Source organism: Zonotrichia leucophrys, chromosome 2 (genome assembly GCF_028769735.1).
Source record: "Zonotrichia leucophrys gambelii isolate GWCS_2022_RI chromosome 2, RI_Zleu_2.0, whole genome shotgun sequence".
NCBI lineage: Eukaryota > Metazoa > Chordata > Aves > Passeriformes > Passerellidae > Zonotrichia > Zonotrichia leucophrys.
The window spans coordinates 106,473,671-106,497,539 of record NC_088171.1 but is presented as its reverse complement, the minus strand read 5'-3'; the positions used below and the strand labels follow the sequence as shown (position 1 = coordinate 106,497,539).

General features: G+C 40.2%; 2 protein-coding genes across 3 annotated transcripts in view; one reads left to right on the top strand and one right to left on the bottom strand.

Moving 5' to 3' along the window:
* Window positions 1-813: 813 nt before the first annotated feature.
* RIOK3 (RIO kinase 3) lies at window positions 814-11,529 on the bottom strand. Its single transcript, XM_064705971.1, has 13 exons — window positions 11,213-11,529; window positions 10,356-10,477; window positions 9,382-9,527; window positions 9,149-9,253; window positions 8,498-8,607; window positions 7,641-7,784; window positions 6,632-6,759; window positions 5,549-5,734; window positions 4,910-5,069; window positions 3,823-3,903; window positions 3,645-3,734; window positions 3,231-3,338; window positions 814-2,149 (listed from the first exon to the last, which is right to left on the bottom strand). The coding sequence occupies exons 1-13, from the start codon at window positions 11,276-11,278 to the stop codon at window positions 2,048-2,050; spliced, it is 1,548 nt and encodes a 515-aa protein (XP_064562041.1). The 5' UTR covers window positions 11,279-11,529; the 3' UTR covers window positions 814-2,047.
* A 4,520-nt stretch (window positions 11,530-16,049) lies between these two features.
* TMEM241 (transmembrane protein 241) overlaps window positions 16,050-23,869 on the top strand; it is a 54,831-nt gene continuing 47,011 nt past the window's right edge. Inside the window, exons 1-3 of one of the 2 annotated variants that reach the window (XM_064703487.1) lie at window positions 16,050-16,200; window positions 19,653-19,699; window positions 21,426-21,503. In XM_064703487.1, coding sequence (XP_064559557.1) covers window positions 16,129-16,200; window positions 19,653-19,699; window positions 21,426-21,503 — 197 coding nt within the window. In that variant the 5' untranslated portion in view covers window positions 16,050-16,128. The remainder of the gene's footprint in view (window positions 16,201-19,652; window positions 19,700-21,425; window positions 21,504-23,869) is intronic. The other variant, XM_064703488.1, reaches the window with a different exon arrangement.

The following is a 23,869-nucleotide window of genomic DNA, read 5'->3' as shown; positions in this document are numbered from 1 at the left end:
ATATAATTGGGCCCAGTAGCTTTCAATTAGACTCAAGAAAAATTGCTTCATTTATTTTGGGCGTGTTTGGTTTTCTTAAGCCTGTGCTAGACAGATCTCAGCAAGAAATTAAAAATGACAGTAACAAGGGAGGCTGTGGCCCAAGCACAGAGATGCAAGCAGGGACCTGTTTCAAATAGCTCAAAAAACACCCTCCTTGCTTCCTGTTATTTCTGCCTTCTTCCTCTCTCTTCATGCAAATAGCTGTAGCAATCAAAAACTTCCTTGTACAAGAACATTTTAAGGCATTAGCAACTGTTCTATCTCCCCCCCCAACAAATGTTAAGAATATTAAAACTAGTTATAAGCAGGGAATAGGAATATCTTTTTTTTAAAAAAACAAAAGCCTTCTCTTCTGAAGGAGATCGGGATATCTTTGTCAACAGCAGCTTGTAGTCCTCCTAAAGAGGTTAGCACTTCCCTTGCAGTACCTAGTCTGTCTTTTCCCTGACATCCTTATTTTGGGAAACTGTTTCACTGAGAAATTCAGAACAGACTTAAGGATCTGAAAGATACAAGCTCCTTTATTTCAAAAGTAAGGGGTAAATGCAAGATACTTGTCTGATTTAGAAAAATGAAAAGAATCCAAGTGTTGGGATGAAACTGGCAAAACCAAGGTTGTTTACTGTTCCTGTAGTACCCACCCCAAACAGTAATTTTTATATTGTTGTAAGGAATTTGTGTGGTCCTACCCCCTTCAGACTGCTCTACCGAAGCACTAAAGATCAGTGAAGGCCTCCGTGATGCAAAGAACCATGCAAGAATACCACCACAAGATCTTAAATTTTTACTTCACCACCAGTTTTCCAACAAAAAGAGATTAAAAAGTCACTTTCACAGCACACTGTGAGGTCACATGTAGCATCACTATATTCTGCTTGATAAAGAGCAGCATCAGAAACTACAAACCAGAAATCAGTTAAAAAGAAGTTGATTAGAATTCCTTAATTCCAAACTATCCCACCACATCAGTTCATCTTTAAATGCGTTTTTTGGAGAGAAACATCAGTAGATTTTTAGAAGATGCTCACAAAAAAAAAAAAAAAGACTGACATTAAGAATAAACAGACTGTGGAAACCAGTATCAGTTATCATTATTTCTAAACAAAGCTTTTTTTTCTTACAGGTGCAAAAAGAATACTTATATTTGTCTGTGATTATCTCTAGGATAAGAATATTTGATGCTCCAAACTGATATTCTAAGTATAGACAGGATTATTATAGTTTTGGTTTTGGCTTACACCAAGTTCTTGGAACCATTTGTGTATTAAGAGTGAAGCTACCTGAACTGACTCTTTATTATACATCATTGACTCAGGATTTCCTGGCATGTCAGCAAGGAAGTCCTCTGCTGGTTGGATTTCAAATATGTTTCCCATATAATACCCAACAGTATTTACAAAGATTATTAGAGCCACATTCCCTGTACTTCAAATGAAAAAGTCCAGACTTCTGCATTTATAAATATATTACTTTGCTAAATTTTCATATGATTGCAGTGCATAGTTTGCCTTTTCATTTTGCCCTTGGTGGAGATGGATGAATAACACTGTGTCCATAAACAATATTTCATTAGTTTTCCAAGTTGCATTAGGAAAAAAAAAAAAAAGAGAGGGACTCTTCTAGTGTGCTTTCCCACTAGATACTTGAGACAATATAGATGATTTTAGAATTAATTTTTTTAGACTAAAAGATATGTAAGCTCTGAATCGTGCAAAATATGACCATCTGAGCTACATTAGTCTAATGTAACTGGGCAATTGGTGAAGTTGTCAGTCTGTTCAAAGTGGTAGTGACAGTCCATTCTCACAGTGCCAGCCTGATGTGTGGGACAAGTTAATAAAAAAAGCAAACCACTGAGGCATCACCATATGCTTGCTGTGTTTTCCATTTTGGTATTCCCAGCCAACCACTCTCTTGACATTGGCAGTTGACATTTACCACTGCACCAACGTAGTTAGAAGCAGTAAATTTGTGTTTTGTTTTGTCAGCAGCTACAAACTCAGTGCTATTCATCATATATAGGTGGGTCTCCATCACTAGAAAACGTTGACAGTTTCTTTCCATGATTCTGCACGTGATCTTCATTCATCTTCTCCAAAGCTTCAATCTAGAGAGGCAAAAATAAAACCACACTGAAATCATAAAACCATGCCAGCAGCAGAAGGCTTCTCAACAGCATTAAAAAGTAGCTTTTGAGGCCAGAGCAGGTATGTAAAATGTTGCTATTTCAAAGATTCAGTCCCATGTAACAGCTCAAATACAGCCAGGTACACCTTGAAATATCTGTTCTTAACAAGTTACTAAAATGAGCAGCACTCCTTTACAGTTTGAAGCTACAGAACTAAAATGCACCAGAGAGGACTGAGTGATTTCTTAAGACTTCAGCTGTATTCCTCAAAGTACAGAAGTGTGCCTTTCTCCAATGACACAGAGATTGTGGAACTGTGGCACTGTGTTTCCTTTATCTCTTTCTTACTTTGACCACCTGCCCCAGGAGTCACCTAATTATCAGCTCCCACCTATTCCATGCTGGTCTAGCACAAACCTGTTATTAGTAACTAGGGAGGGTAGAATTGCCACATTGCCCTTACTTTAAGTAAAGAATATGGAACATTTGACAAGTAGTTTTTTTAAATCTGATATCAAGACGCAGGCCTTGAGCAGTTACAGCCAAAGGTTGAAAACTAAAAGGCAACAGTGACCAAAGATTCCTAAGTCCATATTTACATTAGCATGATTTTAAGCTTCAAAATTAAAAATGCTAGCCTAAACTTTAATTTCAAATAAATTGGCATCTAAACCATGAAAAATTAGCAGTAGAATAATTACTATTTTTAACCCAACTTTCTTTTTGTTCTACAGCCTTTAATATATGTAAGGCAAGACAACAGCTCTTAAACTAAAGCAGATCACTAGATTTGCCTTAATGTTGAAATGAAGCAAATATACTCAACATGAAGTCTTTTCTGCCTGGGAGCAGGGGTATCAGGAAAGGGGGTGGAGAGGTCTGTCAATCTGAGTTTCTGGAAATGTTTGTACTAAATTGAAATACTCAAGGTTTTAAAAAGACATGCAGAATGACTTCTGAAATTTTACTCACAGCAATCACATAAACTAAATCTGGAAAGTTAAGGTAATATAATACCATAGCTAACCAAATTTAAATTGTTAGACAGAGAAAGCTATACCTCTGCTTGGAAGTCTACTTCATTGTCAGCTGTAATATTTAAACCTGAGACAGCGTTGAAGAGTTCCCGCTCGTTAAGTGCTTCTGCCACGCCTCCTTTCTGGAAGAACTAGTCCATGTAAAGAGCACACATTAAACACTTTACTACATAGAACAAAATATTCCTTTGACTTTCCCCAGTTACTACATTTACCCAAAATTACATTTTTGTTGTTGCTGACCCACAGATGAACATAACTGAAAGAAGCTTTCACTTCTAGTGGCATAATTTTACTTTTCCACATTTTTGTCACTTTCAGAGAAGGACACTATCAGCATGGAAAATATGCAAGAGTAATCTTCTACATATCTACGATATCTTGTATCTTAGAAAACATGCAGCATAACAGAAGATTGTCAGACAAAGAGGTCTTACCTGTGAAACATTCCTACAGTCTCTGAACAAAAACTCAAGTCCATGAGGATGGGTTGGCTCCACAGACTGACTGACATCAATGAGCCAGACCTGTAGTCACAGAGAAATAGCAATTCACTTTGTATTAGTGTTTCACAGTAGATTAAACTTTCCCCCCCCAAATTAAGAACAAACTCACCTTCCCATCATGCCAAAGCATGTTGTATTCACTCAGATCTGCATGGACCAGGTTGCACTCCCTATACAACTGCTGCATCATCTGCAAGGGACCAAATTAATGAAGGAAGCATGCTATACTCCAAATAAATACTGCTGGCATGACTTAAAAAAAACCCACCAAAACAACACCAACCTTTCCCTAATCACCCACATAATTTACATAATTTTTACCTAAGTCTTCAATACACTTCCATCCAGGGAATTGCAGTTTTGGCAAAATGCCAGCAAACTAAGCTTTTTATCACTTATCACTGAGCTTAGCTTTGGCAAAGTCAGAAGAGCTACTCTGGTAAACTCAAGTCAGCTCTGCCAAGCAGTCCAAGTGCAGGAGACAGATAAGCATATTCTCTAAATAGATGTCATTTTCACTCCTATCACATGGGAAGAAAGTCTCACGGTTGTAGAAACTGAGTCCTAACCAGTATACAAATTCACTTAAGTCACAGCTGTGCTGCTCACTGGTCTCATTCATTTGAGACCTAGACCACTCCTGTTACCAAGCTGTGGGGCTGGTTGCCTGATTGGTTTTTTTAATATCTATAACATAATGAGTAGACAGTTAGCAGCTGGTGTGTTTGAACCAAACAGATAATAGGAAATTAAAGCATCCACCATGCAATGTTCTAATTAATTCTCCAGTTTCTAGGTTTGCTGAAAAGGGGGCGGGCAATCCACTGAAGAGTGCTTAAGCATTGTAAATGAAGTGTTTGGTAAGCCCAGAAAGACTTCAGAGAATTTTCTAAACCACATACTGCTTCTGTAAAAGGAGGACTACTTGCTCACAATTCCTCTGCTGTTAAGCATGTTTGTCATCAAATTCCAGTATGTTTTCCACTTAGATTAAATTTAATTGCATTTTTTCAGTGCATACTGTCTTACTGATTCTAAGTCACAAATTAAACAGCAGCAAAATAAGACTTTGGACTTTGTACCTTGACAATTATGTAAGCATCCTGAAAAGTAAATATGTGCTCATCTGTCCTTACAGTTATTCCCTTAAAACAAAATACAACCCAGAATTGGAGGAGAAATCAGCATCATCTTACATTCAGAATCTGATAGTAGGCCTTCTTCATATCTTCACTACTAAGTGTTACATCCTTTAGTTTAGGAGCTGGGACTTGATCCTGGCCAATGAAAGACATAACCAAGACGTGCTTCTTAAGGATAACCACTTGAGGACAAGGAATTCCTGCATTTTGCATTCTGTGGATCAGAAAATAGATACTGATTAAGAAAAACAGAACAGAAGCTTCAAAGCCCCCAAAGTTCTAGTTCCTGATACCTCATTTGCAATCTGAGAGCTGTGTAAAAAAACTGATCCAGAGTAAGTAAAGTCTTTGAAAGAATTAAAAACTGAATAATTATATATATTGTACAGTATTTAACACAGGAAAATTCAGATTCTGAAATTGTAAGTTAATCTAAAAATGCTCACTAATCATTAATCACTTTTACAACTAGAACCTGTTAACTTCACGAGCCTGTAAATTCTGCTACAAAATCACTGAATATGCTGACACAGCTTATTAAACTGTAAAAAAACCCAGGAGCTTATTCAATCTGTGCCAGGTTGTATATTATTTTGGCCTAAAAGTTAAATACCCAGACAAAGTGTCTTCCTTAAACAGAGAACAGGAAACTGACAGGCATTTGGCAACTACACTTCACTGTTCTGTCTTTACCTTGTTAAGTTATGCATTTCTTTCTCAGCCCACATACGAATAATTTTTCGTGGATTCAGTTTACTGAAGCGGTCTTTAAACCTGTAGTCATCCTTAATGTATTTGTCACGGTTCTTGAATTCATTAAGAGTTGTTTTAAACACTTTGATGGCACATTCTGGAGGAATAACTTTATCTTCAGTTGCACTGCTCATGGAAAAAGACAAATATATAACAAAGTTAACTATTCACATATTTACAAGCAAATGCATGGGTTTGGGTTTTTATATATTGCCACATACAGCTATTTTTAATATAAGAGAGGATCTAATTTTCTATCACATTTAGAAGCCAGCTTAAACTTATAACAATTCTATGATTAAACTTACATTTGAATGTTTGGGTTTTGGCATTTTGATTATAAATTGCTTATCAAACAGATTACCTCTCCTAATTTGTTAAGGCACATCTCTTCTCCCCAATTCCAACTTTCTCCCTGACATCTCTAAATACATTATCTGTATTTGAGTTTTATTAGTTCTTTCTCAAACATCACTGGTTTAAAGTCGGTTAAACACAATGCAGTTGCCATAATGCACTCTAATCCTTCCAGTATGGCAGGAAGGATTCAAGAAATGAGCAGTATCCCAACACTATTCTCAAGATAACCTGAAAGTAACAAACAGAAGCTCCACTAAGCTGCAAATACAGAGCTGGCAACAGAGCAATCTCTATGGAAAGACAACCTCCAGGTAGCCCAAAATCCTTTTGACAGCTCTGTGGTCTAGGGCAGGTCAGTGGAAAGATCCTGTCAAAAATCTCAAGATTTCTTTTTTATAAAAAGAGTACATATTTTTCCACAGAAAGGCATGGTGGATTTGTCCCCATTCATTAACAGCCTCCAAGGAGGAAAGTGGGGATTCTTTTACTTTATGGTTGGTATCATTTGGTTTTCAGATTTTGTTATTACCCGCATATAGACAAATACAGCCTTTAAGTCTCAGAAATAAAAAAGGTGCAGATGTTTAAATATGATTGTGTTTTCTGCTTTTTAAATCATCTCTTGTACTTAAAGCTATCATCAGTAACAAACAATATACTCACTTTCCTCCATAGGCGTGAAAAACAACAGATTCCTTTCCTGTGCTGATGCAGCCTGTGATGGTCTCCAGCATCCCAGAATTGACCATCTTGTACAGAAGTAAACGTGTTTTAGGATCCACTGCTTTCTCCTACAAGAGATGAATAAGATTAACAGGCAAGACATGAATACTCAATTCAATAAAGCAATTCTTTGCTTTATCATGAGTTTAGAATATTTATATATCACAAGAACTCAACTTAGTGGAAAGAATAATATATTAATAAAATTTCTCTCAACTGACAGATGGGAGGAAAAAAAAGCCAAACCAAAATAAACATCTGAAGCAAAGCAAATCTGTCCAGGACTGATTTAATGATTTAATACTCTTAGTTTCCCATCAGCTGTGCAGCACATAGAATATTTTACTAATTGCACATATAGACTGTGGCTCAACAACACTTTCTACAGTGTTTTCAAGAAGCCTTTACAAATCATTAATCATAATATCCCAAGTATTATATTTCTCTGATATAAGTAACAATAAAGCAAAGTAAAACACACAAATTTGAAGAAGTTCACATCAGGAATTACCAGAGGCCCTACTTCAAGCTCACCCATACAGTCTACCAAGTAAACTCCTAAATTATTAGGTCAGTAGGTCACCTCACCTGCCTGAAACTTGTTATGAAGACAGATATTTAAAACCATATGATTCAACTGCAGAGGATTAGTCCTCTGGACGTTTCTATAAATAACTTCCAGGAGTTTATTTAACATAGCTGATTAAGAGACAAGTTTAGAAAGACAAAGAGAAAAAAACAGTAGCTGCTTGCTCTTACTTCAACATGGTTCTCACAGTAATGCAGCTCAAACAAAGCCTTTTTCTAGAAGGAGCTAGCTGATATAATTTCCTTCAACAATGTTAACATAATGTTGCTTAGCTGTTTTACTAAAAATGGAATGTTGCAAGAAGTTACCCAGCAGAGTTTAGCAATTCCACAAGATAAGGAGTACTTATGAAAAACATACAGCAGTGGAGTGCTCCTTCTTCTCATGGAGCCTTGCACTTCGACGTTCCTCAGAGTATGCATGTTGTTTTAAGGCATTGAAGACTTGATTTGACAGCTTTAAGTCCATCCCAATTCCATCCCCAACTTGGAATTCAGGTGCAAACTACAAGCAGAAATAATAGGAATTTAAGCATTGTTACTAGCAGATGCCAAAAGCTGGCACAAACAGAAATTTCTCATTCTGATTTGGAAAAACTCATGATAGATTTGGACCTATGTGAAACCCACTTTTTTAACATAATGACAACATTGAACAAACACAATGCTTTAAACACAGAACTCAAAGTTCTGCCCAAATTGATATGAGATTGCCTAACATCCTGCAAAAAATAGCACTTGCAGCATTGCCTTATTACAGAAGTTGCACCAGTTACCCTAAAAACAATGAAAGGTATGTACTAAAGATAAACAGACTAAAAAGCTGTAAGTCAAACAATTGACTGAAAATAAGTTACTTGGCTTATCAGACAAAATTAATTAGAAGAAAGATTACACAACGTCTATCGTTTTCAAAAATACCTTTTGTGTTTTATTGGTTTGTGTGCCAGACTTGCTGACAGTTCTGTTTTCCCAAAACAGTTCTGTGCAAATCCTTGAATTGCTCAATAACAAACCACTTTTAAACAGAAAACTCACAAAACTCAAACTGCCAATGAGAGTAACCAATAAAGCAAAGACTGCATTGCTTTCATGCAACAGGGAAAAAAGAAAAGTCAGCACCCTACCCAGCAGCACTGGTGGACAAGCATTAGTTCTTTGGCTGAACTGCAGCATTCCAGTTTTACACAAATTAAGTTTCCCTAAGTTTTCACTTACATTTTCCATGCGAGCAGTGTTTTTTCTTCCACATACCACTTCATCATGTTTTGTAGTAATATCTTTTCCTTTTCCTATGAAACCCCTTCTTGGTGTAGTAGTAGGTTTATCTGCCAGCAGTGAGAAAAAGAAACCAAACTTTACATCTAAACAAACATAACCAATGCTCATAGAAGTCTCACAATATCTGCAAAAGTAATATAATTTTATTTATAAAACAGAATAAATTACTTCAGTTGTATGATCTTAATAGAGTCTTCTCCTATCCTAAGCAGGACAGCTTCTTTTGGCTATGTCACAACTTAATTCTCTGGGGTGTCAGACACATTTCTGGCATGCTATGATAGGAGTATTCGATATTATATGCAAATTACATGTAATCACATCATCCAAATGTAGATGACAGATGAGCACAATACTTCCCACAATACTTCCCATGTACACTGGTTATTTTGCCAGATTCAGCCAATATACTGGCAGACAGAAGCCTGAAGTTATCCACCCAACCTCCTGCTGACACCTCCCATTGAGGTGACCTGATTTTAAATGTACCTAGTGTCTCTCCTCATATTAAAACAAGACCTAATTTAACTCTCGCATACTCTCAGGTCTGTTGGCTGAAGAAATTGTATTGTTTAAAGCTGCACATACCTGCTCTGTATGGATCATGACGGGTATCCTGCCAATCAACCTCATCCTCTGAGCTGTCACTGTCATAGGGATGCACCTTCCGATAATTTTCAAAGGATATGGAGACTTGAGAAAAAAAACAAATAAGCATGTCTGTGATTATCAGGGATTTGCCACTTCCTCATAGCTCTGCCAATTTAAACTAAGTGCCAAGAATAGCTCCACAGAAAAAATATTCCTTCTGATGAAGGTACCTTTGCTATCTCCATTGATCTTCTTCTCTTCACGCCGAAGCTGTGCATCGTATTCCCTGTCAAATTCCATCTGCAGCATCTGAGCTAGCATTAGATCACTAGAAGTGTCAATATTTTCTCCTGTAATAAATGGTCCTTCAGCAGCACTACAGAAGATGAAAACGGGAATTTTTAAAAAATTAAACACAGCAATCTAAGCAGAAACACTGCTTTATACCACTTTCCCACTCTATACAACAGACTTCATGCAGAGCTGACAGAAAGGAATGGATCTCAGCTGTCTGCCTCCTCTCCAAGCCAACACTAAATATTAATAGATCATTACTTCATTTCTCTTTGCTACCTATTTACAATGCAAATTTTACTTAAATTTTTGCTTGTTTACCATTTAGCAAGAAGCATTAAGCTCTATTTTTAAGATGTTCTTCAGGAAAAAAAAAAAGAAGGCATACAGGTGTATGTATGTGTATACCTATTTATATGTTTAAAATATCCCAAATAGTGTTGCTTTTTCTGCTTCACAGGTAAGACAGCCAAAATTTGCACAATTTTGGAACCAGTAAGCTCTTGGCCTTTGTTTAGAGCTTTCAGGTAGGATACAGGTAGGATACAGGTGATACACCTGATGGTTCTCAAAATAACATTGTACACTGTTGACAAGAGTTCCTAAAAGAGTAGAAAAAATCCATTTCTGACATTTCTCTAAATATAGCTTACAGACTGTGTTAACGCCCCCAGAAAATGCAAAGAAAACATCAATAAGGAAGGAAGAGCAACAGAGAAGAGAATCTAAGGAAGACTTTTAGCTGGGGAAGCCATCTTCACTGAAGAAGATCTGAGGAAGCAGAATTAGGGGCAACAGGCATTTGCCTTTTAGTATATTGCCATGCACTGAGCACATTGTAAGAAAATGCACAAGAGAGAGAAGATGGCATCACAACTATGGAGAGCACTAATCCAGGACTTAGACTTACGCAACCACTTCAGGAAAAGCAGCATTTTCTTCTTCCAGCTGCAATTCTTTTGCCAGCTGTTCACTCATGACATCAGCAAGAGAACATGATATTGATGTTGTGCTAGGGGCTCCCCACGGACACTGTAAATAAACATTTTATTCAAGTCAGCAAGACTTGTGCAGTGGCAACACAACAATCAGGATAATTAGCAATTGCTGGCTCCAAAATAAGCTCATGTAATCTTGTAAGGGCTCTTCTACAGATACTCGGGGAACTACTCAAAGAGTAGTTTCATAAACTCAATAGAGAGAACGGGGGTTGAAGGGAAAAACGTCAGTTTGTCAGCGTCGGTACCCTCTGGAGACAGGGGTACAGCTTCCCCAGGAGGTTTGCATACAAGCAGACACACAACCTAGGTAAAACTTCTCTTGGAATAACCCAACAGCAGCAGCTTACGCCCAGCTTCCTGCCCCGCTCCTGGAGCCCTGAAATGTCAGCCATGGTAAAACATGCAATCTCAAAACGGCACAGGGACACAGCACCTGGCTCGGGGAGGCGGGACTGGGGAACGCCGAGCCAGGCAAGCCGGGACTCGCTGCCTACCGCAGGGATAACCGAGCTCGCTCTCTCCAACACCCTCGGAAGGAAGCGGCTCAGTTATCAGGCTGTCACAACAGCTCTCACCACCAAGGAGATAATTGCCGGTAGCAGCAAACCGCGCTCGCGTCGTTCAACCGAGTGACAGCCACGCTGGTGGCGCTGGCACCACCTCGCAGCGCCCTCTCCACGGCCTCGGTGCTTCTCCTCCTGCTCCCCCGGCTCCCCGGAGCCGGGACAGGGTCGAGCGCGGCCCCGCGGGCCGGCACAGCGCTCACCTTGCTCTGCCAGGCGGGGCCCGGCCCGGCGTCGGGCGCGGCGGCAGCGACTCCCACCGAGTCCATGGGGCACGCAGGGGCGGGCGGCGGCGGCAGCAGCAGCGGGCTCTCTCCGCGGGGCAGCAACGCTCCGACTGCGAAACCTTCCGGGTCCTCCGCGCTTCCCCCCGGCCGTCGGGCGGCCCATTGGCCGGGGCTGACCCGCCTTTCCGGTGATGTCACCGGCACGGCCGCGGCCGCACCGGCGGCGTGCGGAGCGCGGAGGCGGAACTGCCGGCGGAACCTCCGCCTGGCCCGCCCTACCCACCCGGGGGCTGAGGGACAGAGGCGGCCTGAGCTGGGCTGGTGGTAACGCGAAAGGGAGAAATTAAATAGCTAACGTTTGTTTTTTATCTCAGGAAGTAACCAAGGGAACGGTGGGAGGGGAAGAAAACCCAACAAATCAAACAGTAAGCCAGGCAAAACAAATAGATGAAATGGAGTGCAGAGAAGGGCAGCGGAGCTGGTGAAGGGTCTGGAGCACAAGTCCGATGGAGAGCGGCTGAGGGGGCTGGGGGTGTTTATCCTGGAGAAAAGGAGGCTCAGCAGTGACCTTACCTCTCTCTACGACCGCTGAAATGAGGCTGGAGCCCGCCGGGGGTCGGCCTCTTCTCCCGGGCAACAAGCAACAGGACCAGAGAACACAGCCTCAAGCTGCGCCAGGGGAGGTTTAGATTGGGCATTAGGAAGAGTTTCTTCACAGAAAGGGTGATTAGATTGGAGTGAACTGCCCAGAGGGGTGATGGAATCATCATTTATGGAGGTGTTTAAGGAAAGACTGGATGTGGCACTCAGTGCCATGGTGTAGTCTACTTGGTGTTTGGTCATAGATTGGACTTAGTCTCAGAGGTCTTGTCCAACCTAACTGATTCTGTGAAATGAAATATTTGGCATTTGTAATTATTACAGGAAGTAACTGAAGGAACACAAAAAAATTACAACAAATTAACCAAACTGTAAACAAACTAACTAATTTTATCCCACTCCTGTAAGCCACTGTAGATATAAGTTGAAATACTTTGTATGTGACTTGCTGCCTTTTACATCTCGATTTTATATGTAATATTTTTCTGGAAAATAGTATTGTGACTAAAGTGCCCTATTTCCAGGACAGCAGCAATGGGATAGTGTTTTGCTATGACACATTAAGTCTATTTGGGCAAGTTTCCTTAAAGGAAGGAAGTAATGCCTAGAAATCCTCTTGCTGGCTCATCACCATCTGTTGAAGGTATCTGTCTGCAGTCAGACAAATGCACTGTCACAGTCACTGCTGATAATCTGAAAACCAGCCTGGAAAGCTGGGTGGCTGCAAGGACAGAAATTGTAAGGGGTTCTGTGGCATCCCCCAGCCTGCTCGGAGTAAGTTCCCTGTTTTACATCTAGCAAAGCCTGTACTGCCAGGCAGGCCCAGTAAAGGCCATTCATATCAATTCTCAGCCATGCAAGAATCAGCTTCGTCGGCCAAAGTTCCTCTTATTTGTCCTTAGCAATCTGCAATGACGTAATGCATTACAATCTCCTAAGACACTGTTCCAGAGTTCATTACCCCAGAAAGTTCCTAGCTAAAAGACAAACCATGTGGAAGAGGGTAGGGACCCAGGCTGTAACACACAAACTGCAGGCGTGACACAGGCTTGTGCCACGAAGGCATTTTAGGATCATAGAATCATTTAGGTTGTAAAAGACCTTTAAGATCATCAGGTTCATTGGCTACCACAGCACTGCCAAATAAATGCTGGCAAGAGTGGCTTTGTCTGGTGATGCAGTACCAGCATGTTTCTTACCCTCTCTGCACTTAGCCCCGGTGAAAGGAGATTATTTCTTTTCCTTTGCAACTGGCTTTTGGGGTGTGAACATTACTGTCATGCTCCCCTCTATCTTCTTTGTCTAAAATTAACAGCTTTATATGAGTAGAATATCAAAGCAATGTCCTGCTGCCCTGGGAAAAATCATTATTCTTGCACAGCTGTACAAGCACTGATTAAGAAAAATGGGTTTTGGTAGGTTTTGATTCAGAAAGACATGAGCAGTAACTAAATATTCCAGTGTCTTGTTATTAAGTTTTTAAGTTTTTTAAGTTTTCAAAAAGAAGTCCTTTATTTTAGTCTCTTAACTATTTCCTGATTAGGCCTTGATCCCATGACCTCTCATATGAATGGATCAATCTTTGAACTGAATTGTATTAAAAAGAAATGTTTTGTGAAATGATGTGTAAACAAAATAATTTGCAACATGTTCATACCTCCCAATAAAAAGTTAAAAATCTAGATAGAGCAGAAACATCCCTTCATATTATCAAAATAATTCCAAAGCTGCATAGTGATTACTTTGTATGTAATTCAAGTCAGTCCTGATAAACAACATTAGCAGAAATTTACATCTTCATTCTTAATCCCTCACTCTAAGTGGCATACAAGAATTCAGACCTGCTTCTGTATTTGGCTGTAAGAAAATATACCATCTTTGCCCCAGTCTCCCACTTGTATTAAGAAATACTGCAAAAAGCTCAGAGATATGTAATATGTAATATTTTGTATGAAAGTGATACCCCACTGTAATAAAAAGTCAAAGGTACTCTTACTGCATGCTTACATTTGTCTTTGTAGATATCTATACTTATATATCTATATCTTTTACTTACTCTTTTTTAAAGCTTTACAGGCTGAACTTGTGGCACAATGCAAAGTGTGCCTTTGTTTGCCAAATACACTTTTGACATTTGTACATAAACAGGTGCTGTGCAAAGTGGAAATGCTGTATCACTCACCTTGCCATCTCTAACACATCCATTACAGTGGCTCATCAATGATCTCTGTGAGCCTGGATGGACCAAACATTTCAGCACTGGAAGTTGATGTCTGTGTTGGACCACTACCTTACAAACCAGATAGGATCACGTCTGATGCACCAAAATACTTGAATTTATCTTGGTGTAGGTCAGCTGTTTAGCTGTTGCACTCTGTTGACCTTGTCTTTAAAGGCTAAACATAGCAGGTTAGACAGGCTCATTTAGTGGAATTGACCACTTAGTGCCTCCCTCCCTCTCTCCCTAGTTTAAGCCATGCTCATAAATAAAGTTCCTTATTTATGCTGCTTTGCTGTGTTCTCTAAAAAGAGGGTGTATGTGTACAGAGAGGGCCCTGTACTTTGTGTTACCTGAACAAAGTCAAGGTAAGAGCTGCAAAGATAGGGCCTTGCTAATACCAGGACTGGGAAAAACAAGGCTTACCTAGGCCATAATAAAAGATCACCCAGTAACCATGACCTGACAGGGCGTTTCTTTTCCCCTGTCTGGGATATTTATAGTTCACACATCACCAGTGAATCATAAAAACATAGAATAGTTGGTTGGAAGGGCCTTTAAAGTTAGCCATCTAGTCCAGCTTCCTGCAATAAGCAGTGGCTTCTTGTCATGAGTGTGAGTTTCAGACAGAGTTTATTAGGGAAGCCCTCACATTGAGCCATGAGGTGCAGAAAGGACCCCCTTGCTTTATAAATTCCTGCTCAGAGAGGAGCCAAGGTGCAGCTGAATCTAATCTTAGCCTCAGACTGTCAGTGGTTTAAGTTTAAGAAATTATAGAGGTGTGATTCAAGTTTTGTACAACTTTGTCCTGTAGGATAAATGATGATAAACCAGATCTACTTATATAAAAATGAATATTATGATAAATTATTAGACAAGGAGATCTTACTCAGAATTACTTACTACACACTATAGAAGATACGACTACTATTATAGGATGGTACAGTGCAGTCTATCAAAGCAACTATATTAAAGCAATTCTAAATAAAACTAGCAGAAAGAAATAGTTATTAAAGCAGACACTGATGTTATTCACCCATGCCAATGACCATGGACAAAATCTCTTTCACTCGGCCTTAAGGACTAACTCTGAGGGGTGTCCCCATCCAAAGGAGGAATCTTCATACACACTGCAAGAAAGGATATGGTAGAAGAACCTAACCATATGGAAATGGACTGGACTTTTGTAGTGTACAGTGACTGACTGCCACTCATATATCTCCAGGTCAGCTTAGCAGCTTGTTTGCCAAATTTTTGCCTCACTGTCAGGATGCTAATTTGGGGTTGATGGGTCAGACTGGTGTTGTCAGAATTCAACACCAAAACCAGCTTGATGCCCTCTCTCAATCCACCACTGGACTAATAGCCTTGTAAATAACACATTGTCCAAGTTGCTTGACCACATTCCAGGGCAGGGCATCCTGCTAAACGTCTTCAACTAGATCAGGTTGCTCTGAGCCCCGTCCAGCCAGGCTTTGAGCACTTCTAGGGATGGTGTGTCCACCACCTGTTCCAGCATCTCACCACCCTCACCATAAAAAATGTCTTCCTTACATCTAGTCTAAATCCGCCCTCTTTCAGTTTAAAGTTATTCCCCCTACCGCTACATGCCCATGTAAAAAGTCCCTTTGCAGCTCCCGTTTAGGTACTAAGAGGCTGGTATAAGGTTTCTCCAGAGTGCTTCATTCTCCAGCTTGAACATCCCAGACTCTCAGCCTGTCTCCGCAGGAGCGGTGCTCCAGTCCTGTGATGATCTTTGCCTCCCTCCTGTGGACTTGCTTTATTTAACAGGTCCTTCCCGTGCCGAGCGCCTCGGAGCTGGGCGCAGCACTCCAGCTGGGGTCTCACAAGGCAGAGGAGAGGGGACAATGTCCTCCCTCCCCGGCCGGTCACCGTTCGGCGGCGCCGCCTGGGCCTCGGCTGTGCCCGGGCTGCGGCGCCGCGGCCGCTCCGGCCGCCCTGGGCCCGGCACGGCCGCCGGGCGGCAGCAGCGGCACCGCAGAGGCGGCGCCCGCTGAGGCGACGTGTCCCCGGCCCGGCCGATGGCCGCCGCCCGCCGCGCCCGCGCTGACCGATGTATTTGAAGAGGCCGGCGGGCGGGCTCGCCTTCTGCCTCTTCTACCTGGCCTCCAGCTTCACCAACAAGGTGAGCGCGGGCGCGGGGCCGCCCCGCACTCGGACGGGCCGGGCGGGGCGCAGGGAGGTGGGGCGGGGGGGGCGCCGGCTGCCGGGCTGTGGGAGCGGGGGCCAGGGAAGTGCAGGATCCAGGGGCGGGAGGAGGAGAAAGAGGAGAGACTGTGCCCTGTGCTTTCCCTGCCCTGCTCAGGGAGAGCCGGAGGAGCAGCTCTTCCCGGACGGGACTGCCCCAGAAGTGAAAAAGTCCGTGGCACCCCGGCCAGCCGCCCATCCCTGTGTGCTCCCCAAACTGCGGATAGGGTGCTGTCACACACTGAACAGTTAAAGCTGCTCAGTGTGTGACAGCTTTACCCATCCACGAGAAATGAGTTCCGGTATTGTCTTGTTTAGGAGAGCAAGGAGGTTGACATCATATCGTTGCAATGAATGAAGTGTTATAGAGCCAGAAGTTATGCTGCACTGAAAGTATTGCTGATGCTGTATATATTTCATTATGAAGTGTATGGCAATTGTGCTCTTTCCCAAAAGCAGATCTGTTAACTGGAACAATGCTATCAACTATCCAAGGGGAAAATGTGAAATATTCAAAGTATTATTTTAGAAGTGAAACAAATATTAACTTCCATGGCAACTTTGTTCCTTTGCTTAATTAACACACAAATTAAGGACAAGAACTTTGTTTTCCATTGTGTAACAATTTCATATTAGTGTTGCTGAAGTGTCTAAGTGTAAGAAGTAAGCTGAAGATGGCCACATTGTGAATAAAATTGTATAATTTAAGCATAGTTTGAAAGTAGTTTTTTCACTCTGGGAGGAGGAGTTAGAGTAACTACTCCATGCTATCCTGTTTGTCAGAGAGCGTGTCTGTATTTCTAGTGCAGATTTCTGAAAGAAAAAAATATTGGTGAAACAATCAGGGTATGAATATTCTGAGGGAGGTTTAGAGAAAAGCAGCATTTAAGAGGTGAAAATGAAATATTTTCTGGGAATTGGCCAGTGGTTCCAAGATATATTTGCCATTAAGGATGCTCAGAAGTAGACTGAAGTCCAGACATGAAGCAAACTGGTAGGGAGAGATAATGCACTTGATTTGACAGACTGCTGGGAGCAGTGATTAGTTAAATAGAAAGGGGCTAAAAGAGCTGCCAGGTTGCATCATGGATTGGGAAAGGTATTTATTTGGCTTAACTGTGATTGAGGGGAGGTCATAAGGGACATTGACATAGGGCCTCCATTTGCAGACCTGCATGTAGGCTTTAGCGTAATAAAGTTTAAAATAGAAAGAATATAGACATTTCACTTGTTGAAGGTGGTGTGCAAATGCAGGCAGGGGTAGAGATGTGTAGGTAGATCATCCTGATTTAAAATGCATGTGGCATTTCTGACAGCTGTGTAAGAGGACTTGTTGTGAGTCAACATGCCTTGTCTCTGTATACTGATGCCACCTTCTTAGTGACACCTCACAAACCTGAAAACTGGACCTTGCAAGGTGCTCAGCAGAGTTTTCTCTCTGCTGAAAGCTTTCAGCTTCTCTTTTTGCCCTTGACAGCTTCTGCTGGCTCCTGGAAGGAACAGCAGGTACCTTTCATTTCCTCTGAGGAAGATTCAATCATTCTTCTCCTTTGCAGAAGTGGTATTTATCTACTTCATCGTGGGAAGGTGTTAGACCTGGAAGGCATGTATTTGTGCCTCACATTTGCATATATACATATTTAGTGTGAAGAGACACTAGCATTCATACATGCAGGCCCAGACAAAGCAGGCTAAAGCAATGACACAGATTTTGCCTTTTACCCCCATGTATTACATCTCTGATGGGCTTTATGGGCTGCTTAATATTTTACACAATGTGTAAGCAGAATGTTAAGTCTGTAAGATACCTTAGCCATAAGGAGACAATTATGCTTAGATTATTGCTCTTGGTTCTGCCAAAGATTGCCTGTATGGTATGATATGATTTTAATTGACTGGTGCTCATGGCTTTTTGTTCCTGTTAATCCTTTTCCATTCAGTATGATGTATGGACTGTGTTCAGAAAGTGAAAGTGCAGTTCAGATGACAGCCTTCTCCATTTTTCAGTGTGTCCACTCCATGCCTCATGTCCTTTAGTGTCTGTTACTTTCCACAGTGACTGAGGCAGCATCCAGCAGTTCTGGCATGAGAAGTGGCATGAATGAGTGATTTAGGTCACTCAGAGAATCACCAGCAAATGGATGGGCAAAAGCAGACTTAATATTAAAGTGAAATGACAATAAAGTTTGTTGGTGAGGTTCATTCTACTGCCATCAATACTACATTATAACAATGTCACATCATTATTGCATTACTACATCATTACATCTATGCCATCATTATTAGATGGTTAAAGCAGACAGAGAAAAATCAAACTAAAATCAATCAATCTAAAAATCAATAAACCAAAAATTATCTGTATGGAAGTAAGAACAGGAAAGGGAATAAGACACTGAGTCACAGCATTTATGGTGGACCCACTTAACTCCAGATTTGATCAATGGTTTAGTCTAAAGGTTATAGCAGCACTTAAACGTAGCAGCTTTTAATCAAAAGCCCTGATTTCAACAATTTAACAAAATATTAATATAGAATTTAATATAGGCATGACAGTGACTCACTATCTTACTTACAAACCTGATGTACTTAAGAATCAAAGAGAGCAATATTCATAATGAATTTGCTACAGCATATCCACATTCACACTCACTCAGACCTAGAGGGACATGTACAAGATATACCCAGGAAAAATTCCCCTCAAATTCAGTGAAGTACTCATTTTGTATGTCCTTGCATCTTCTTCATGAGCAAAAGGTTGAGTCTTGAGTAGTGGTTGGTATCAGCCCAGGATCCATCATCATCCTTCAGAGATCTTCCAAGCGTAGCAAACCAGCTGGCTCTGAGAGGTGTCCCACTCAGAGGGAGGATGCTGATTGCATCCTGCTGTGATCCAGGAGAGCTTAAAGGGTCTCAGGACTGCTGTTTATAGGGTCACAAGAGAGTTGGGTTTAGATGAAGTGATTTTCCTTCCTGGCCTCAATGCGGGTTGGTAACATTCTTTGAAAGTTCAATAATAAAAATGTTGTTCTACCTGGGTTCTTATACAGGCAAGAAAAATTAATCTCCAAGGCTGTGTGTTAAAAAGCAGGAGCTCACTGGACAGCATTAAGTTCCTGAGAGCCAACAGTGTTCCTGATGAGCTCAGGTGGAACTTAGCCCAGGTGCTGTTCATTGAGATTGAGGCCTGTCAAGCATTTCAGAGATCATAGTGCAGCTCTGTGAGGGAAGGGGGAGGAAATACACCACAAGTGAAATTACTAAACATTCTTTTGTCTTTTCTACCAAAATAAAGCCAAATGAGAACTTCTTGTTTTTGTTTTGTTGTTTGTGATTGTTTGTTAATATTATGAACTGTGTTTGATGTCCATTAATTTGCTATTTGTTTTCCAGTATGTCCTGTCTGTCCTGCAATTTACCTACCCTACCCTTTTTCAAGGGTAAGTATGGTTTCAAGAACTGTGGTTTGAAAAATGACTTTAACATCCTGCTGTTCCATGCTGAAGCTAACTTTACTACTTCTTGTTCTTACTGGCTTTTGCTGTCTAGAGATCATGCTTCATGAAGCCTTAATAAAGCATTCATTAATGTATCTTGGTTAATTTTTAAACATCGTGGAAGTGATGTAATTGAGATACGTAGAGTCCATAATTTCTCATTTTCCTTAAAATCCTAAGCTTCAGCATAGAAAAGTAGCAATTACAGTACAACCAACCTCTCTTCTTTGGAAGAGAGGAAAATGTGGAAAATGTGTATTCATGGTGCATTCTTTTGCTGTTCTAGAGAAAAGCATGCTTAGCCTTCTTTTCCTGCTTAGCTTTGGTTGTAAGTCTGCATCACAAGTCACTATCATATCTCAATGACTGTAATTAGAAATTTAATGTTTTGACAAATGTCCATATATACCATCAGCGCTGCAGATTTTCACATTTAGTGAAAATCTGGCCTCTTAGAGACAAGACTTCCCCCATTTTTGAGATTGTGTTAAAATGTGCAGACACTGGGTATCTTTACTTCCTCTTCTGCTGCTTGGCATAGCTTACATTTTTGCCTGACTTGCAGTCCCAGGACTACAATCAACTCTAGAAATAGTTGCCTTGGGAATCTCCACTTACTTTGAATCTATTCAGCTCAAGTAGATAATGCTTTCTTCAGTTTTGGCACACACACAGAGATTCTCTCTTGCGCAAGGCTTTTATCATTTGGGGAGAGGCTTTTGAGTAATTTGTGTAAAATAGACATAAATCAACAGAAAAGTGTATTTCAATGGCAAGCAACCTCCTTATGGCATATGTATTACCACAGTTATTACCTTTTTCTATTGTTTGGAAATGCATTTGATATCTTAATATTAGCATAATATTAATACTTTTCCTTAAGTTCTGGCTTTTAAAAGTGACCTTTCCTTGGAATTTTTTTAGTGGCTCAGATGCACTTTCATTTAGACCTGTGACAGATGAGGAAGGAGGAAAAGAATGTAATTCTCAGTTCATGCTGGTACTGTTCATTGTCCTTGGGTTTGTTCTCTGTATAATGTAAGACTAAACTACATAGTCCTGAGCATCTGAAACTGTCACAAACTTCTGTCCTTAAAACCTGAGAGAAGAGGAAATTTTTCACGATGAAGCAGATGGGATTTCACCACTGGCTTGGATAGAGCATAGTCAAACATGCAGCAAATGTCAGGGAAACCTGGCTTTTAAACTCTCATGTGCTCTTCATCCAAAAAAAGGTGAAGTGAGTTGTGATAGTAGTATTGAATATTTACCACTATGCACTAGTGCTGCATAGAGTGAATATTTGTTTATTTGTGCATGTGTGAGAACGATTTTAAATATTGCTTAAATGCATTGTAATGAATGGGAGTCATAAATAAGCCCACTTCTATATCTGTTATGGATGTTAATGTCATTTAACATTATAATACGATATCTCTGTCTGAACTGTGGTAGATATCCAAGGATTTTCACCCAAGGAACATGGAACACCTCTCTGAAAACCACTAGCTTAAGGAAGAGGAAAGCCGATAACTTATTTTAAAGCGTAAAAGAAATTGGTGTGCATTACTTGCTACTTATTCTAACTTTTCTGTGCATATTCCCTAGGCCTCACATATTATCATTATTATATTATAATTATATTATCATTAGTGTCATTCTGTTTCAGGTGGCAAACATTGGTGGGTGGACTTCTGCTTCACATCTCCTGGAAGCTGGGCTGGGTGGAGATAAACTTGTGTTCAAGGTACTGAAGGTTTTTTGGTATCTGCCAAACACTTCTTTTCTGTAGCTGGATTACAACGTAGTTAAGTTGCTCATGGATGTTATTAACTGGCTAAAATAGAGTTTGATATAAGTGGGGGTGTGGGTGTTCTGCTTCACAGATGTAGAAGAGAACTCACATTTTAGTTAAATGGGTGTTCAATGACACATATTTAAACCAACTACTTTTATAAAGTGGATTTAATTTAACCAAAAAGCCCATAGTGAAAACAATAAGGATGTCTTATCCAAACACCTGTCCCTAAGAAACAATCTCTACCCTGGATTGTTTCTTAGTATTGTAAGAGAAACCTTGGTAATGTTAGTTAAGAGCATTGACACAATCTTCTGCAAAACCCTCAGGGCTGTGAAGTCTACAAACGTGATCTGCCTTTTTCTGAGAGCTGCGTCACATAAATGGGGATCATTTGCCTTTTCCTAACTGATGTTAACAATAAAACTCCAAATTAAATAGTGCTTTGTAGACAAAGATCATCTGCTTGAACTGAGTGTGACAGCACAATTCAGAAGAGTTGTCATGCTTTACTCTGCTCAGGTGGATCCATTCTGCAGTATGGAATACAGGATCTTTTTCATTGTGCAAAATGGTGTCATTTAGAAGATGTATGCCCACAGCAATCATTGGATCTTATCTCAGGAGATACTAAAAACCTTCCTGGGCAATGACCTGAGTAATGTGACTTGACTCTGAAGCTGGGAGAGTTTGGACTAAATGACTGCCAGACTCCCCTTCTAATGTAACATTTTCTCAGTGATTCTGTATTAGCAAGTGACAACTGATGAATTTTCTGTTTGAGATTCAGACAGTTGGCTTGAAAAATTGAATTTCCTCACTTGGAATGAAATCCTGTGAGTATGTCAGAAAAACCAGGCTGTGTTCTGTTTTCATGTCCATACAAGTGATTATATCACTATGGAAATATAAGTGAGGTCGTAAATGAAAACAGAATTCAGTTTCCTGTTTTATAGCTGCAATAAACTGAGGATATCATAAAAACTGTCAGTGACTTTGGCAGAGACAGGATTAGGGTCCAAACCTTGCTTTACTGGCAGTTACTTTGATACATATATATATATTAATATCAAATTTATGTTGTTTATGCAGATTTTGTCATCACAAAACAATCTAAAAGAATACAGCCATCAGTAAAGTCCTTTTATAGTTCAGCTTTTCTACACTTATGATTACTTCTGCTTTAAATTATGAAATTGAAGATGTTGAATCTTTTTTTCCCAGCTTGGAAAAGAGACTTTTTTCTTTTCAAAACCTGGGACGACATTAAAGAAAATAGAAGACAAGAACCACTCGCTGATGTTGAAGAGGTTGTTTTTATCTAAGAAAGGCTTGGATGAAAAATTTGTCATATTTTGACCCTGGAGACTGGAGGCCACTAGATGTCAGCACACTGTAGGGAAAGGGGTTGAAATCCCTCTTGAGAAACCTCTTCGTTAGCTTGATTTATACAGGATACCTATTCGAGAATAGACTGAATGGAAGAAGCAGAATTAATTTACATGTTTTGCCTATAATTCATCCAGCTATTTAAGCAGGAGTTTAAAGCTGCCTTTTTTCATAAAGATTAGGCACATGCGTTATTGCTGTGCAGACGTGGATTTGTAACATCTCCTGTATTTAAAAAAAAAAAATCAAAGCCAAATAAAAAGCAGCCTGAAAACCCAAACATGGAAACCCTCTAAATGTCCAAAGCATTATCAAGAAAAAAACTCATAAATAAACAAACAAACAAGCATAACGTGCAAAGGTGATTTTAATGCTACTACTGGGATATGGACATTTCTGTCCCCCCTTACAAAATATGTCTCTGAATCTATCTGTTGGTTAGAGGGGAGGGTTTTGTCTATGTGTAGGATACTTAGGAATATCGTACCCAGTCTTCAGTCAGTCTCATCATGCTTCAAATAGTAAACTGCCATCCATTTGTTTGTTTATGTCCACAAAGTCTCAATTTTTCTGTCACATCGCCTGATCTCATATACTTTCTGAGCCAGTTCATGTTATCCCAAAGGGTCTCAGCAGAATTAAGTTGTTACATAGAGATCATTGCCCTTTGTCTAAAGTCCAGAATACTAACCTCACTATAAAGACCAAATAAAAACTTATTATTTAGAGTAATCTCACTCAGGTTTTATGGATAACCTGCTTTGCCTCTGCTTCCCCCCAGGACATACTATAAGGAACTTTCTCTCTTTGCTTCTTTACAGCAAATGTTGGCTGTCTGCAAAGCTTTTTTTTTTTTTTTATCCAAAACAAGGGCTCTGTGGAACACAGAGGAACATGCAGCATCTGCATAATGCTTCCAGTCTGCT